The sequence below is a fragment of the Electrona antarctica genome (assembly GCF_951216825.1).
Source record: "Electrona antarctica genome assembly, chromosome: 18".
Taxonomy (NCBI): Eukaryota; Metazoa; Chordata; class Actinopteri; order Myctophiformes; family Myctophidae; genus Electrona; species Electrona antarctica.
This window is the reverse complement of record NC_136799.1, coordinates 15,514,814-15,531,523: the sequence shown is the minus strand read 5'-3', so window position 1 is coordinate 15,531,523 and position 16,710 is coordinate 15,514,814. Positions and strand designations below refer to the sequence as shown.

At 41.4% G+C, this 16,710-nt stretch overlaps 1 protein-coding gene across 4 annotated transcripts; it reads left to right on the top strand.

Annotated features, from left to right (window-relative positions):
• The first annotated feature begins 774 nt into the window (after positions 1-774).
• LOC306941693 (uncharacterized protein) lies at positions 775-16,457 on the top strand. 4 transcript variants are annotated; one of them, XM_079527297.1, is made up of 4 exons: positions 775-1,100; positions 1,725-1,976; positions 11,449-11,697; positions 13,034-16,457. In XM_079527297.1, the coding sequence occupies exons 1-4, from the start codon at positions 914-916 to the stop codon at positions 14,449-14,451; spliced, it is 2,106 nt and encodes a 701-aa protein (XP_079383423.1). In that variant the 5' UTR covers positions 775-913; the 3' UTR covers positions 14,452-16,457. The 4 variants fall into 4 exon arrangements, with proteins under 4 accessions (XP_079383423.1, XP_079383422.1, XP_079383424.1 ...); XM_079527296.1 differs by lacking the exons at positions 11,449-11,697; positions 13,034-16,457 and adding exons at positions 3,129-3,347; positions 6,300-8,882; XM_079527298.1 differs by lacking the exons at positions 11,449-11,697; positions 13,034-16,457 and adding an exon at positions 6,300-8,882.
• Positions 16,458-16,710: the final 253 nt, after the last annotated feature.

Genomic DNA, 16,710 nt, shown 5'->3' with positions numbered 1-16,710 from the left:
GTTCATAGGCCTATAGGTTTAGAGAATTTTCCCAAAGTAGTGATGCTTATAGGTTCATTTTCTTTTTACTATATTTTGATATTCTCAAACATGACATTCTAGATTCCCAGAAGAAAAACATGCATTTAATTTCCCCTGAAACAGGGACAAAACATAGCCTCACTGTCTTTTCCATGTTGGTTAATGATGGAGTTTAGGCATACAATGTATTGGATAATATAGATGTGAGAGGAGAATATCCTGTGTTATAGGCCTACTCACTTTACAGCCTCTGTAAAAAAAAAAATGAAATACTCACTAGTAGTCGGGTGATAATCATAAAATCTTGGAATAAATAACTTACCATTTCTTCACCAATGTGTTGGTCTAGTAACACATCTCCCAAAGACTGAATTCAGTTTAATAGGACAATCTGTGACTGATGCTGAAAGTTGTGGTACCATTAACCACCTAAGGCATTCTGCAAAATGCAACACATCAATCAAATTATTATTTTCCAAATAGGCTATATGTACACTGTTCGAGCTGTGCATCGACCTTTTAGGAACCATTATGCTAATAGGGTGCAAACGCATCGATGTACTCAAATTCACCTTTTATGAAGGGGGTTTAAACACTTGAATTCAATTTATTTAATTTTATTTTGCTTTATTAGCAAAGCAACTTTTATTACAGTCAGAAACAAAGTTCTTCTACCACCAGGCGGCGCCGCTCTGGATAAGAGCTTCTGATAAATGCCTTTAGAAAAGGATAGTTTACCTGGAAGTGCAACCCCAGTGCAGCGGAAGTAAACATTGAGTTGTGGCTTGTTTTTTTAAATAGAGAATCATTCAGAACTGTTTGTGATCATAAAGACCATTGTTTTCCATAACAGTCTATCGATGTGATAATAGCCGCCTAACTAGATACCAAGATGAGTAAAACTCAAGGTCTTCGGGTCCTTGTGAAGCAGTTTCTGTCTGCGACTGCTGATCAGATCGTGGAAGCTGTTGAAAAGATGATCTCAGGCTACGAGGAAGAAATGTTCCAGTCTAAACGAAAGATCAGTCGACGACGCAAGGTGCTCGATGTGCTTCTACAGCCCGAGATCAGAATATCTGGTATGTGACACACTGATTGATTGGTAAGAGTAAGACACAGATCAAAATAACATAGAACACCCTAGCCCCATATGTGCCCTCTCCCTACGCTCATTGAGGGAACATACTGGGGCTAAGAACACCTGGTATGTGTTTTAGACAGAGAGATGATTGCCTCAATCTAGCCTGCAGAATCATCTCAACTAGCCCCAATGTGTTCCCTCAGTCCCTACGCAGTTCGGAGCTACAGAATGAGCGTAGCCGCTGCGTAGGGACTGAGGGAACATATTGGGGCTACATCTCAACCAGCCTCTAATGTAAAACGCCCACTTCAAATCAAATGTTTATTCTGGTGAAATTCAGTATGATTGGTTTAGAAATGTATAATGAGTTTTTTCATCAATCACTGAACTGATAGACATAACTGACTGAGTCCTGGAGCTACAGTGAAGGAGTGGTCACACAAAGTAAAAAGTTCCAGCATGTGTCTCCACAGTCAGCTGAATTATAAAAAATGTGAATGGATTTTCTAGGTGAAAGTGATTTTTGGGCAGTTTTGCGTGGGCTTAATAGAATGAACCAGTATGTTGAAATGGGAGACACCAATTATTGCTGAATGTTCTCTTCTCCTTTTCTGCTCCTCAGAGGAAGCACAACTCAACCTCTCTGTGTGGGAGGAGGATCTCCTCACTGAGCAGCAGCAGCAGGAGTGGAATTCCTGTGAAGTCCCTGTGAAGCATTTTCTGTCTGTAGCTGCTGATAGGATCGTGGAAGCTGTTGAGAAGACGATCTCAGGCTACAAGGCAGAAATGCACCAGTCCAAACGAGAGATCAGTCGACAATGCAAGATGCTCAATGCGCTTCTACAACCTGAGACCAGGTTAACTAAAATACCAGGTAACGGTATTGTGTTCAAATGTACTGTATCTGATTGACGTGGTGACATTAGCCCTAGAATGGCTGTGATATTCCAGATACACAGCCATAGATATGAATGCCCGGGTAGCAAACTGATCGTGGCGGTATTTAAACAAAGCCTGACAGAATTGCTGGACTGAAGAAATTAAAACTTCCTTTGGGGAACACAAAACGTATGGGGCACACAATTTACAGTGTGATTAATACAGTGGGCCCTGGGAGCAATTATGGGTTAAGCGTCTTACTCAGGGATTATACATTGACACATGTAGAATGGGTGGGCTGGGGGTAAAACTGGGGAGTTTATGATTTACATATGTTCACTATCCAGCCATACTATTTTTGAGGGGCGCTAGCCCCTACTATATACAGTACAGGTTTAATGTTTGTCTCTTCTAGACAAACATTAAAAACACCATTGACAATGGACAGAGTTTAATTAAGCAATATTACACGAGAGGGTGTTCTTTAACGTCATTAATGCAACGCCTGCGGTGCCGTAGTAACTCGTTCCGAAAGGTATCGCATAAGTGCATTAATGACTTCCGGCTCTGGGGCACGCGTCAAAATTGAAGGCACAATTTTCCCGAGATTCCTTGCGAAGCATAGCTGAAGCATGCGTGCGTAACATAAGTCCCAGAAAAGACGTGCTGTGATTGGCCAGTAATCACTTGAGTGACAGCTAGAGACTGGAGGAGTCTCATGAGTGACGCCACTTGGGCAGCGATGCAGCGTGCCTTCAGCACTTCCACTTGACTTCCTGCCTTCAATGGAGACACGTCACTCCAATGAACTGCAGCGGCCAATGAGGCATCTATGGTGAGACTACCATGTTTACTGCACAGCTGTTTTAACCAATTAAGTCACAGCTGCATTGGTTACCATCATGGTATCAGTAGAGATGATGTAATTAAATGGATAGTTCCGTTTTTTAAACTTTGGATTTAATATCGCGCACATCCAAAGGTTATTGGATGTGTTAGTGTGATTGATAAAAACGGTTTCTTAAATTGGCACTACGGTTACAGAGTCCACAGGACACTTAACATTTTGAAGCAAGGACCTTGAGATGTGTGATATACTGATGTTTAATCATTGCTGAATGTTCACTTCTCCTTTTCTGCTCCTCAGATGAAATAGGCAAAGTAGAAGAACCTCTACCTGTCACTTATGCTGAGCAGATGCCCATAGAGGCTGATGAAGAAGTCCCATCTCCAGGATTCTCTGAGCCTGAAAACGATGTCTGGAATGCTACTGAAGATGGAGACAGTGACATAAATGAAGCTATTCAACATGCACACAGTGACGGAAGTGAAGAGTGGTCGCCAAGCAAACATCACACACTAACTGGTAATATACCACAGATGAAGATAAATACTAAATCCTGTATCTGCAAAGTATGTGGGAAATCTTTTCATTATGAAGGCTCATTTCTGAAACATTTGAAAAGTCACCCTAAAGATGACTGCGGGCTGTGTGGGATGCACTTCAAGACAGAGGAGGATTTTGAACTTCACCTGAAATCTCACAAGAATGAGATGAAGAAAAAACATCACACACTGACTGTTAAGACACCACAGACAAATACAAATATAAAATCCTGTATCTGCAGAGTATGTGGGAAATCTTTTGGTTATGAAGGCCCATTTCTCAAACATTTGAAAAGTCACCCTAAAGATGACTGTGGGCTGTGTGGGAAGCACTTCAAGACAGAGGAAGATTTTGAACTTCACCTGAAAACTCATGAGAATGAGTTTGCAACTCGCAAGAATGCGAAAGCAGTTTGTGATGTTTGTGGAAAATGCTTTGCCGCAGTGTGGTGTTTAAATGTTCACATGAAGAGCCACACAGGAGAGAAGCCGTTCACATGTGAGGTGTGTGGTAAATCCTTCCAGTTTACCCAAAATATGAAAGCTCACCTCAAAACCCACACTGGAGAGAAGCCTTTCAGATGTGAGTTGTGTGTTAAATCATTCAGCACTCAAGGGCAATTGACAAGACACCACCTGATCCACACTGGGGAGAAGCCATACGCATGCACCATCTGCAGCGAACATTTCATCAGGTACTCTACATTAAGAAAACACATGCGGACTCATTTAAAACGCAAACAAATCACTGTAACCAGTACCACTCCTGTATATGACGATGGAGATGTTGATGCAGAGGTGGTCACAAAAGAGCAGCTGGTGCGAATCATATGTAAAGTGTGTGGGAAGGATTTTCACTCCAAAGTCTCATTGATGAATCATCTGGAAAGTCACCCTAAAGATGACTGCGGGCTGTGTGGGATGCACTTTAATACAGAGGAGGATTTTGAACTTCACCTGAAAACTCACGAGAATGAGATTGCAAAGGTTTGTGATGTTTGTGGGAAATGCTTTGGCAAACCTTTCTATTTGGAGAAACACATGAGGAGTCACACGGGAGAGAAGCAGTTCAAATGCAATGTGTGTGAAAAATCCTTCAGACAACGCGCCGCACTGACAGATCACAGCAGGATCCACACTGGGGAGAAGCCATTCTCATGCACCACCTGCAGTAAATGCTTCAGAACCAAAACTAATTTAAAACAACACAGGCAGAGATGCAGAATCATTTAAAAGATGACCACTCCTGCAGCAACCAGAGGGATGTTAAAGCAGAGGTGGAAGACATTATAGCACAGACGTCAATAGAGCAGCCGTTCACATGCAAGGTGTGTGGTAAACACTTTGACAAGACACCACACTGGGGAGAAGACATACTCGTGCAACATCTGCAGTACGATCTCTAGTTTATTCCCATACCACAGTTTATTGTATATCAGTTATCTGTAGCTCAGACAATTAACAATGTTTCAATCATTGTTTTTTGAGGGGCACTCCTATGCCCAGCTTTGTGTTTGTGTGTACCCCATAGTGATGATTTGATTGGCTGAGCATGGAATGGATGTATGATGGTTTTGAGCGCCCTTCACTTCACACAAGTGTGATTTTATTGTATTCTGTCAAGAGCTGTCCACACAGCGCATATATCTTTTCTACGTCCAAGCATAGACATGGAACGCCCCGCCTGCCTCTGATTGGCCTACCGACACTGCCGGCCTTACCAGAGTTTCCTCCGAGGTGGAAGATACATGCTGGATAGTCTGCTGCGAGGTTACTCTGTGGTGGGAATTTGGGAAATAAATAAATAATACAGAAGAGGCAAACTAATATTGTTCATGCCGTTGGCCTGTTTTTTTTGTATACATGTGTAAACTTGAAACATTATTGTACTGTAATAAGGTATCTTCCTTTGATCTTTATCTTTTTTTTGTATAATAGTATTATTATAGGATGACATGCCCAAAACCAGGACACACATAATTGTCATTAAAAACACTGAATGATTTTGCTGTTTACAATGGAACAACTGATTGTGTCCGTGTAGCTCAGTCAGTAGAGCTCTTGCCTTTGGACCACAGGGTCATGGGTTCAAATCCGGGTACCGACAACTATGAGTCTTCAAGAACCCCCCCCTCCCATGCTTAAAACCAACCCTGTCACAATTACATGGTCTTCTTTTTCTCAAGTTAAGTCTTCCATGGCTAATTTATGCATATTGTTCTTATTGCCTTCCTTCTTGAGGTCGAGGTGAAGAACTAGAAGGGAATTGTTGGAGTCTTTGATAGTTAATGGCTTTAATGCTACATAGAAGGTGGAAGGCAATGAACACTATTATGTAATTTACATGAACATAAACATGCACAGTACATTATCTGACAAATGACTGGTGCAGTGGAGGTACAGTTACAGTACCAGGTAGAGTTTGTTAGCAATTGCAGAAGAGATATCGGGCCTTAATTTTCAAATGTTCAAGCATGCTCTTTGATTCAAATATAAAATAAAAACATGCCAATGTAACATTGAGATGCCTTCGGCTTCAGCACTTACGCTTGACTTCCTGCCTTCAATGGAGACACGTCGCTCCAATGAACTGCAGCGGCCAATGAGGCATCTATGGTGAGACTACCATGTTTACTGCACAGCTGTTTTAACCAATTAAGTCACAGCTGCATTGGTTACCATCATGGTGTCAGTAGAGATGATGTAATTAAAGGGATAGTTCTGTTTTTTTAAACTTTGGATTTAATATCGCACATCCAAAGGTTCTTGAATGTGTTAGTGTGCTTGATAAAAAAACTGTTTCTTAAATTGGCACTACGGTTACAGAGTCCACAGGAAACTTAACATTTTGAAGCAAGAACCTTGAGATGTGTGATATACTGATGTTGTTTAATCATTGCTGAATGTTCACTTCTCCTTTTCTGCTCCTCAGATGAAATAGGCAAAGTAGAAGAACCTCTACCTGTCACTTATGCTGAGCAAATGCCCATAGAGTATGATGAAGAAGTCCTATCTCCAGGATTCTCTGAGCCTGGAAACGATGTCTGGAATGCTACTCAAGATGGAGACAGTGACATAAATGAAGCGATTCAAGATGCACACAGTGACGGAAGTGAAGAGTGGTCGCCAAGCAAACATCACACACTAACTGGTAATATACCACAGATGAAGAGAAATACTAAATCCTATATCTGCAAAGTATGTGGGAAATCTTTTCATTATGAAGGCTCATTTCTGAAACATTTGAAAAGTCACCCTAAAGATGACTGCGGGCTGTGTGGGATGCACTTCAAGACAGAGGAGGATTTTGAACTTCACCTGAAATCTCACAAGAATGAGATGAAGAAAAAACATCACACACTGACTGTTAAGACACCACAGACAAATAAAAATATAAAATCCTGTATCTGCAGAGTATGTGGGAAATCTTTTGGTTATGAAGGCCCATTTCTCAAACATTTGAAAAGTCACCCTAAAGATGACTGTGGGCTGTGTGGGATGCACTTCAAGACAGAGGAAGATTTTGAACTTCACCTGAAAACTCATGAGAATGAGTTTGCAACTCGCAAGAATGCGAAAGCAGTTTGTGATGTTTGTGGAAAATGCTTTGCCGCAGTGTGGTGTTTAAATATTCACATGAAGAGCCACACAGGAGAGAAGCCGTTCACATGTGAGGTGTGTGGTAAATCCTTCCAGTTTACCCAAAATATGAAAGCTCACCTCAGAACCCACACTGGAGAGAAGCCTTTCAGATGTGAGTTGTGTGGTAAATCATTCAGCACTCAAGGGAAATTGACAAGACACCACCTGATCCACACTGGGGAGAAGCCATACGCATGCACCATCTGCAGCGAACATTTCATCAGGTACTCTACATTAAGAAAACACATGCGGACTCATTTAAAACGCAAACAAATCACTGTAACCAGTACCACTCCTGTATATGACGATGGAGATGTTGATGCAGAGGTGGTCACAAAAGAGCAGCTGGTGCGAATCATATGTAAAGTGTGTGGGAAGGATTTTCACTCCAAAGTCTCATTGATGAATCATCTGGAAAGTCACCCTAAAGATGACTGCGGGCTGTGTGGGATGCACTTTAATACAGAGGAGGATTTTGAACTTCACCTGAAAACTCACGAGAATGAGATTGCAAAGGTTTGTGATGTTTGTGGGAAATGCTTTGGCAAACCTTTCTATTTGGAGATACACATGAGGAGCCACACAGGAGAGAAGCCGTTCAAATGCAATGTGTGTGAAAAATCCTTCAGACAACGCGCCTCACTGACAGATCACAGCAGGATCCACACTGGGGAGAAGCCATTCTCATGCACCACCTGCAGTAAATGCTTCAGAACCAAAACTAATTTAAAACAACACAGGCAGAGATGCAGAATCATTTAAAAGATGACCACTCCTGTATTTAACAAGGGTGATGTTAAAGCAGAGGTGGAAGACATTATAGCATAGATATATCATTATATCAATAGAGCAGCCGTTCACATGCAAGGTGTGTGGTAAACTGACAAGACACCACACTGGGGAGAAGACATACTCGTGGAACATCTGCAGTACGATCTCTAGTTTATTCCCATACCACAGTTTATTGTATATCAGTTATCTGTAGCTCAGACAATTAACAATGTTTCACTCATTGTTTTTTGAGGGGAACTCCTATGCCCAGCTTTGTGTTTATGTGCTTACCCCATAGTGATGATTTGATTGGCTGAGCATTGAATGTGATGTATGATGGTTTTGAGCGCCCCTCACTTCACACAAGTGTGATTTTATTGTATTCTGTCAAGAGCTGTCCACATCACGTATATCTTTTCTACGTCCGAGCATAGACATGGAACCCTGCCTGCCTCTGATTGATTGGCCTACCGACACTGCCGGCCTTACCAGAGTTTCCTCCGAGGTGGAAGATACATGCTGGATAGTCTGCTGCGAGGTTACTCCGTGGTGGGAATTTGGGAAATAAATAAATAATACAGACGTTTTTGAGTGGTGCAACCACTCCCTTACGGACTTGTGTGTGGGTGCCTGCCTGCCTGGATGGCTGGGTATGAGCACGAAAACAGCATGTTGTTTTTCACCAACACACGCACATATTAACTGTATATATGATTATTTCGGGTGTGCCAGTACAGTACAGTGACAGTACAGTAGAGGGACCGGCACACAGTAACACTGTCATTTCTCAACCGTTTCGGGCACGTCGGACAATTACATGGTCTTCTTTTTCTCAAGTTAAGTCTTCCATGGCTAATTTGTGGATATTGTTCTTATTGCCTTCCTGCTTGGTCCCGCCTTATATTTTCTCTTGAGGTCGAGGTGAAGAACTAGAAGGGAATTGTTGAGTCTTTGATAGTTAATGGCTTTAATGCTACATAGAAGGTGGAAGGCAATGAACACTATTACGTCATTTACATGAACATAAACATGCACAGTACATCATTATCTGACAAATGACTGGTGCAGTGGAGCTACAGTTACAGACAGTACCACAGGTAGAGTTTGTTAGCAATTGCCTCACAATTGCCTTCATTTTCAAATGTTCAAGCATGCTCTTTGATCAATGTGTACATTACAAAAAATCTTTTTCCAAATATAAAATAAAAACATGCCAATGTAACATTGAGATGCCCACCCTTCCGTTTACCGTTGGGAGGATGAGTGAAGCTCAGACAGTTGGGGTACCATTAACGACCTATAGGCCTAGGCATTTTTCTAAATTTTTCATTGTGGTTTAATTAGCATGTGAGGGGTCAAACTAGGGTTTTTTAATGATTCTAAATCCATTCCAAGCATTTGTTTTGCACGAAAAACACTCCTTGGGCTAAAACCGGCCATAGCCGTCATCACATTTGGGCAAGTGCCTATGGCTGTTTTAGCCAAGGAGTGTTTTTTTAGAATCATGAAAAGTTAGTTTGACCCCTCACATGTTACAGAGCTAAATTAAAATTAGATTGTTTTGTTGTCTTATACTATAGGTTGATAATGGTACCCCAACTTTCAGCAGCTGTCACATATGACATATTCTCAGAGGAAACTGAATTTCAGTCTTTGTGAGGTGTGTTCAATACATTTCTTCATTGGTGAAGAAATGTATTGCTATGGAATTTATTCCCAGATTGGACGTTCTTCTGATAATATTCCCTGATTAGCCATACCTTCTGGGAGAACTTCAGTTCCTCCATACAGTAACAGTATGTGGTGTAACACATTCATTCATCCATTATTAATTTGCTTGGCAGGTAAATGCGTCACATCAATCAAATATTTTTTTTCCAGCTGTGTCTTTCACTGCATCTTTTAGGAACCATTATAGAGTGCAAAATGCATCTGTTGTAAATGTACTCAAATGCATGTTCACCTTTTATGAATGATTTTGGGTTTAAATAATCACCAGTTTTTATAGTTGCAACATTACCACTGTGTCTAGCCTATCCTGTTTAGTTTAAAGAGAACTTTGTAGGCTGTTTGGCGTTCAGTGAGAAAGATTAAGTTGTATTCAGTTGCAAGTGCAACTGCTTTGCAGAGTGCTGTAGGCCTAGTGTGATATGAGTCTGACTTATTAGCCAGGCTACCACTTATCCAGTATTTAGCCTTTGAAGCAAAATCCAATTATGATTGTGAAGTTAAGCATTCTGTATCTTCTTTTACATTTGGTGCTTTAGTTTAGGCGATATACTCCCCCTTTAGCCTTTGGAATGCTTGCAAAGCAACTTTTATTAGTCAGAAAGCTATTATTCTACCACCAGGCGGCACCGCTCTGGATAAGAGCTTCTGATAAATGGGTTTAGAAAAAGATAGTTTACCTGGAAGTGCAACCCCAGTGCCGCGGAAGCCGGAAGGCAACATTCAGTTGTGTTGTTTAAAAAAAAATAGCCGCCTAACTAGATACCAAGATGAGTAAAACTCAACGTCTTCGGGTCCTTGTGAAGCAGTTTCTGTCTGCGACTGCTGATCAGGTCGTGGAAGCTGTTGAAAAGATGATCTCAGGCTACGAGGAAGAAATGTTCCAGTCTAAACGAAAGATCTGTCGACGACGCAAGCTGCTCGATGTGCTTCTACAACCTGAGATCGGGTTAAATGGAATATCTGGTATGTTAGTCCGCCAGCTGACAGGCTTCTTTTGTTAAGTGGGAAATTTGGTATAGTCTTTTTTTATTGGCCTAAAATATTGTCTATATAATATACATACTTGCTGACCGGATGTAACTATTGGGCAATTTCTTGTGACACTACCATTAACATCCTATGGCAGGCCAAAATGTCAAACTTTCCTTTTGCTTTAAGTACCATGTTACATGTCAAACTAGGGGTTTTTCATGATTCTGAATCCATTCCAACTTCCAAGCATTAGTTTTGCACAAAAAACACTCCTGGGATAAAAGCAGCCATAGCCACTTACCCAAATGTTCCCAAAATGTGCTGACCTCAAACCTCATCACATTTGTCATGACGTCTATGGCCGTTTTTAGCCCAATGACTGCATTTTGTGCAAAACTAATGCTTGGAATGGATTCAGAATCATGAAAACCCCCTAGTTTGACATGCTACTATAGTACTTAAAGCAAAAGAAAATTTGTGCCTGCCATAGGATGTTAATGAATAAAATAATTGCCCAATAGTGACAGCCAGTCAGCAAGTGGATTCATGAATGTATGTATAGTATATGGACAATATTTTAGGCCAATAAAAAAAGACTATATACCACATTTCCCACCCCATAACCCCGGCTGCCAGACTATGTGATACAATGTGTGATTGGTGTGTTTATAAAACGCAGATCAAATAAATACCAGGTATGTGTTACTCCTACACATACCGTTAGAGAGATGATTGCCTCAATCTAGCCTGCAGAATTGATTGCATTTTTTATTTCACGGTATGCAGAGTGGGTACATAATGTACATTTCAAATGAGTCAATACAAAAACAGAAATCATCACATCAAATAGCTAAAAACAAACTACATTATGGGGAAAAAGGTGGTGTGTGCGTGGGGAGGGGGGGTTCCATTGAAGAGAGATGATGTAATTATTGCTGAATGTTCTCCTCTTTTCTGCTCCTCAGAGGAAGCACAACTCAACCTCTCTTTGTGGGAGGAGGATCTCCTCACTGAGCAGCAGCAGGAGTGGAATTCCTGTGAAGTCCCTGTGAAGCATTTTCTGTCTGTAGCTGCTGATAGAATCGTGGAAGCTGTTGAGAAGACAATCTCAGGCTACAAGGGAGAAATGCACCAGTCCAAACGAGAGATCAGTCGACAATGCAAGATGCTCAATGCGCTTCTACAACCTGACATCAGGTTAACTAGAATACCAGGTAGCCCTAGAATGGATGTGATATTTGAATTGAATTGATAGATACACAGCCATAGATCCATAGATATGCACGCCCAGGTAGCAGACTGATCGTGGCGCTATTTAAACTTGTATCACTGCGTGAGCGTGTGTACTCACCCAATAATTAATTAATGGCCGTGACTTGGGATTCAGATATTGTCCTCTAGTTTCCATCCATTTGAAAGTTCTAGCAAGACTAGCAGTAAACGTGTTTTTAATATCTCCACTTTTACATGACCTGCACACTGACAATTTTTCCTGCCTGTGATGGGCCTGACAGGATTGCTGGACTGAAACTTCCTTTGGGGAGCACAAAACGTATGGGGCGCACAATTTAGAGTGTGATTATTACAGTGGGCACTGGGAGCAGTTATGGGTTAAGCGTCTTACTCGGGGATTATATATTGACACACATGTAGAATGGGTGGGCTGGGGGTAAAACTGGTGACTTTATACATACCGTACATTCACTATCCAGCCATACTATTTTTACAATTTCTGAGAACATTGTGAAATTAGTCATAAATGCCTGGCACTCCCAGTTCTGGATGGCAATACGATGAGACTGAGTCCTGGAGCTACAGTGAAGGAGACGCCACACATGGGGCTAGTCTTCAAAGTAAACATGTTTCAATAGTTGTGCCTGTTCGAGCTAATCATCTAGCTAGCTACTGTGAGACTACCATGTTTACTGCACAGCTGTTTAACCAATTAAGTCACAGCTGCATTAGTTACCATCATGGTATCCGTAGAGATGCTGTAATTAAAGGGATAGTTCAGTTTTTTTAAACTTTGGATTTAATATCTCACATCGGATCCAAAGGTTCTTTGATGTGTGTGCTCGATGAAAACGGTTTCTTAAATTGGCACTACGGTTACAGAGAAATGTCCACAGGACACTTAACATTTTGAAGCAATAACCTTGAGATGTTTGATTGATTGATTGAACATTTTATTAACAGTTTGCAGAATTACAGTACATTTCAAGCACAAACTCAATACAAAGGCTGTTAACTGTGAGTGGACGACCCAATTAAGCATTACACTTGTTTACAACAGGGTCCACCATGTTCAATTCATCAAAACATTTAGAGACGTACAAATAGACACTTCTATATAGACAAAGAACAGTACAGGAATTCATCATAATGGAGGTAAAAAGGGAAAAGAAACATATACAGTGAGGGGAAAAAAGGGGGGGCGGTGGGGGGGGATTCAGATTTTACGGGGGCCAGTTTCGAATTGCAGCCATCCATGTGTGATATACTGATGTTTAATCATTGCTGAATGTTCACTTCTCCTTTTCTGCTCCTCAGATGAAATAGACAAAGTAGAAGAACCTCTACCTGTCACTTCAGCTGAGCAGATGATCATAGAGGCTGATGAAGAAGTCCCATCTCCAGGATTCTCTGAGCCTGAAAACGAAGATGACGATGACTGGAATGCTACTCAAGATGGAGACAGTGACGGAAGTGAACAGTGGTCTCCAAAGCGACGCAAACGACATCGCACACTGACTGGTAATACACCACAGAAGAAGAAAAAATCCTGTATCTGCAAAGTATGTGGGAAATCTTTTCATTATGAAGGCCCATTTCTGAAACATTTGAAAAGTCACCCTAAAGATGACTGTGGGCTGTGTGGGATGCCTTTCAAGACAGAGGAGGATTTTGAACTTCACCTGAAATCTCACAAGAATGAGATGAACAAAGAACATCGCACACTGACTGATAAGACACCACAGAAAAAGAAGAAATCCTGTATCTGCAAAGTATGTGGGAAATCTTTTCATTATGAAAGCTCATTTCTGAAACATTTGAAAAGTCACCCTAAAGATGACTGTGGGCTGTGTGGGATGCACTTCAAGACAGAGGAGGATTTTGAACTTCACCTGAAAACTCACAAGAATGCGAAAGTAGTGTGTGATGTTTGTGGAAAATGGTTTGCCAATAGTAGCTTTTTTGAGATTCACATGAGGAGCCACACGGGAGAGAAGCCGTTCACATGTGAGGTGTGTGGTAAATCCTTCAACGTTCTCCACAATATGACAGTTCACCTCAGGACCCACACTGGAGAGAAGCCTTTCAGATGTGAGTTGTGTGGTAAATCATTCAGCCGTGACTCCAGTTTGAGAAGACACCACCTAGTCCACACTGGGGAGAAGCCATATGCATGCACCATCTGCAGCGAACATTTCATCAGGTACTCTACATTAAGAAAACACATGTGGACTCATTTAAAACGCAAAAAATACACTGTAACCAGTACCACTCCTGTATATGACGATGTTGATGCAGAGGTGGTCACAAAAGAGCAGCTGGTGCAAATCATATGTAAAGTGTGTGGGAAGGATTTTCACTCCAAAGTCTCATTGATGAATCATCTGGAAAGTCACCCTAAAGATGACTGTGGGCTGTGTGGGATGCACTTTAATACTGAGGAGGATTTTGAACATCACCTCAAAACTCACGAGAATGAGATTGCAAAGGTTTGTGATGTTTGTGGGAAATGCTTTGGCAAACCTTTCTATTTGGAGATACACATGAGGAGCCACACGGGAGAGAAGCTGTTCAAATGCAATGTGTGTGAAAAATCCTTCAGACAACGTTCCTCACTGACAGATCACAGCAGGATCCACACTGGGGAGAAGCCATTCTCATGCACCACCTGCAGTAAATGCTTCAGAACCAAAACTAATTTAAATCAACATAGGCAGAGATGTAGAATCATTTAAAAGATGACCACTCCTGTATTTGACAAGGCGGAGGTTAATGCAGAGGTGGAAGACATGGCACAGATGTCAAAAGAGCAGCCACTCGCATGCAAGGTGTGTGGTAAAGACTTGAGTGTACGCAACACTTTGACAAGACACCTCAGGACTCAGCAAACTGTTCATTAGGTACGGTATACTCTACACACAGAAAAACACCTGCACTCAAAGACAAAAATCACTGTAACCACTCCTGTATCTGAGTGGTCCATACATGTGAATGGAGAGGTGGAAGACGGTATATAGTGCTGATGATAAAAGAGCAGTGAATCATATGTAAAGTGTGCGGGAAGGATTTTCACTCAAGTCTCATTTATTGAATCATCTGGGAATTCACCGTAAAGATGACTGGGCTGTGTGGGATGCACTTCAAGACAGAGGATGATTTTATACTTCACCTGAAAACTCACAAGAATGTGAAAGTAGATGTCCCCCCCCTCTCCCAGAAGCAAATATTTGAGTTAAAAACGTGAACGAATATATATTCAAAGATTTGCGCCACATTTTCAGGATTTTTCAAAAATAGCAGATCTACAAGCTCAATATTTTTCAATAGCTAAAGTACAACATAACACTTAAAACACCAAAAGGGGTTTGCGTCCATAATGGGTTAACAATGTTTCACTAATGTTGTTTTTTGTGTTCTGTTAAGGGCTGTCCACAGCAAGCATTACGATATATATCATTGAACTCTGTCATCTTTGTAGTCGTGGTGTGCACTCTTCCATACACTTGAAACAATATCTTCATAGTTAGTGCTTGGTGTGGATGGCCCTTCATGGTACGTTATAACGTTTTCTGTCAAGTGGGGGGTCACGAGACATGGCCAAAGCATTTCCGGGGGTCCCCAGGTTGAGAACCCCTGCTCTAGTCTACAGTGCTCAGAATATAAAATACTATCTTCCTATTTGTGATAGGGGCCAGGGGGTGAAAGGTGGGGTTTCTGAAGAACTTCAAAGTCAAAGTCATACGATTTGTCACACACGTTACCGCAGTGACATTTGTTCTCCGCATTTGACCCATCTCTTGGAGCAGTGAGCCGCAGCCAAGGAGCGGTGAGCTGCAGCTGTGCCGCGCTCGGGAATCATTTGATTAGTAGATTTGACCCCCCAATCCAACCCTTTGATGCCGAGTGCCAAGCAGGGAGGCATTGGGTCCCATTTTTACAGTCTTTGGTATGATCCGTCCGGGGATCGAACCCCCGACCTCCCAGTTTCAGGGCGGACACTCTAACCACAAGGCCACTGTCTGGTCAAGGGAGTCTTTGATAGTTGGAGGCTTTAATGCTACATAGAAGGTGGAAGGCAATGACCTAAATGCACCCTTCAACTTCTTGTTATCCAATGGCTGGTGTAGAGCAACTTTTTCATGCCAAGGACCCCCAAATTGATATTTATTTGGCAGCACCACATTTTCTATATTTTTCCAATATGCTGCTTTTAGACTGGCTATTTTTGAGGGGCCCCTCCTATGTACAGGTTTAATGTTTGTTTTTTAAAACGCCATTGACGTAAGGGAAAATCTACGTGTCCCTAACAAACATTAAATGCCATTAACAATAAAGAGAATTTAATGTTTGTGTTGGCACCGTTTGTTTTACATAACCATTACATCACCTAATCAACATTTAATATATTAGCGCCCCTCACTTCATACAGGTGTGATTTTGTAATAGCCAATGTAATTGTAGGCATGTGTGCAACATGACAACTGTTTAAAGTATTGTACAACTAAAGTCTGTAATGTTTATGTTGTACTATTACTAAAAAATAAAGGAATTTAAGATCATTAAAGCTGGGCTTTTTAAACCCCCTTTTCTTCTCTATTTAGTTAAGCCAATTGATTCCTCCCCACAGTTGTCACTGCTGTTGTATCGGCCTGCAAGCGAGGAGCCCTCACCGGGAGGATGGGAGCCTTTGTCCTACTCCTCCCACCCAACACTTCCTGCCGACCCCAGGAAGATTAGCTGCTGCTATGCACCAGCTAATGTGGATCCTAATAAAGCTCTAAAAGGTTACCTTTTGCTATTTAAGTAGAGAGATGCTTGGGTTAATGTTTGTATCAAATTGTGATAAACATTAGACATTCTAGATTTCCCAAAAGAAAATAATGCGTTGAATTCACTCTGAAGCCGGGGACAAAATGTAAACTCACTGGCAATAAAACATGACCTTTCTTTTCCATGTTAGTTAATAACAGAGGTTAATTCAAGTGTACATATCG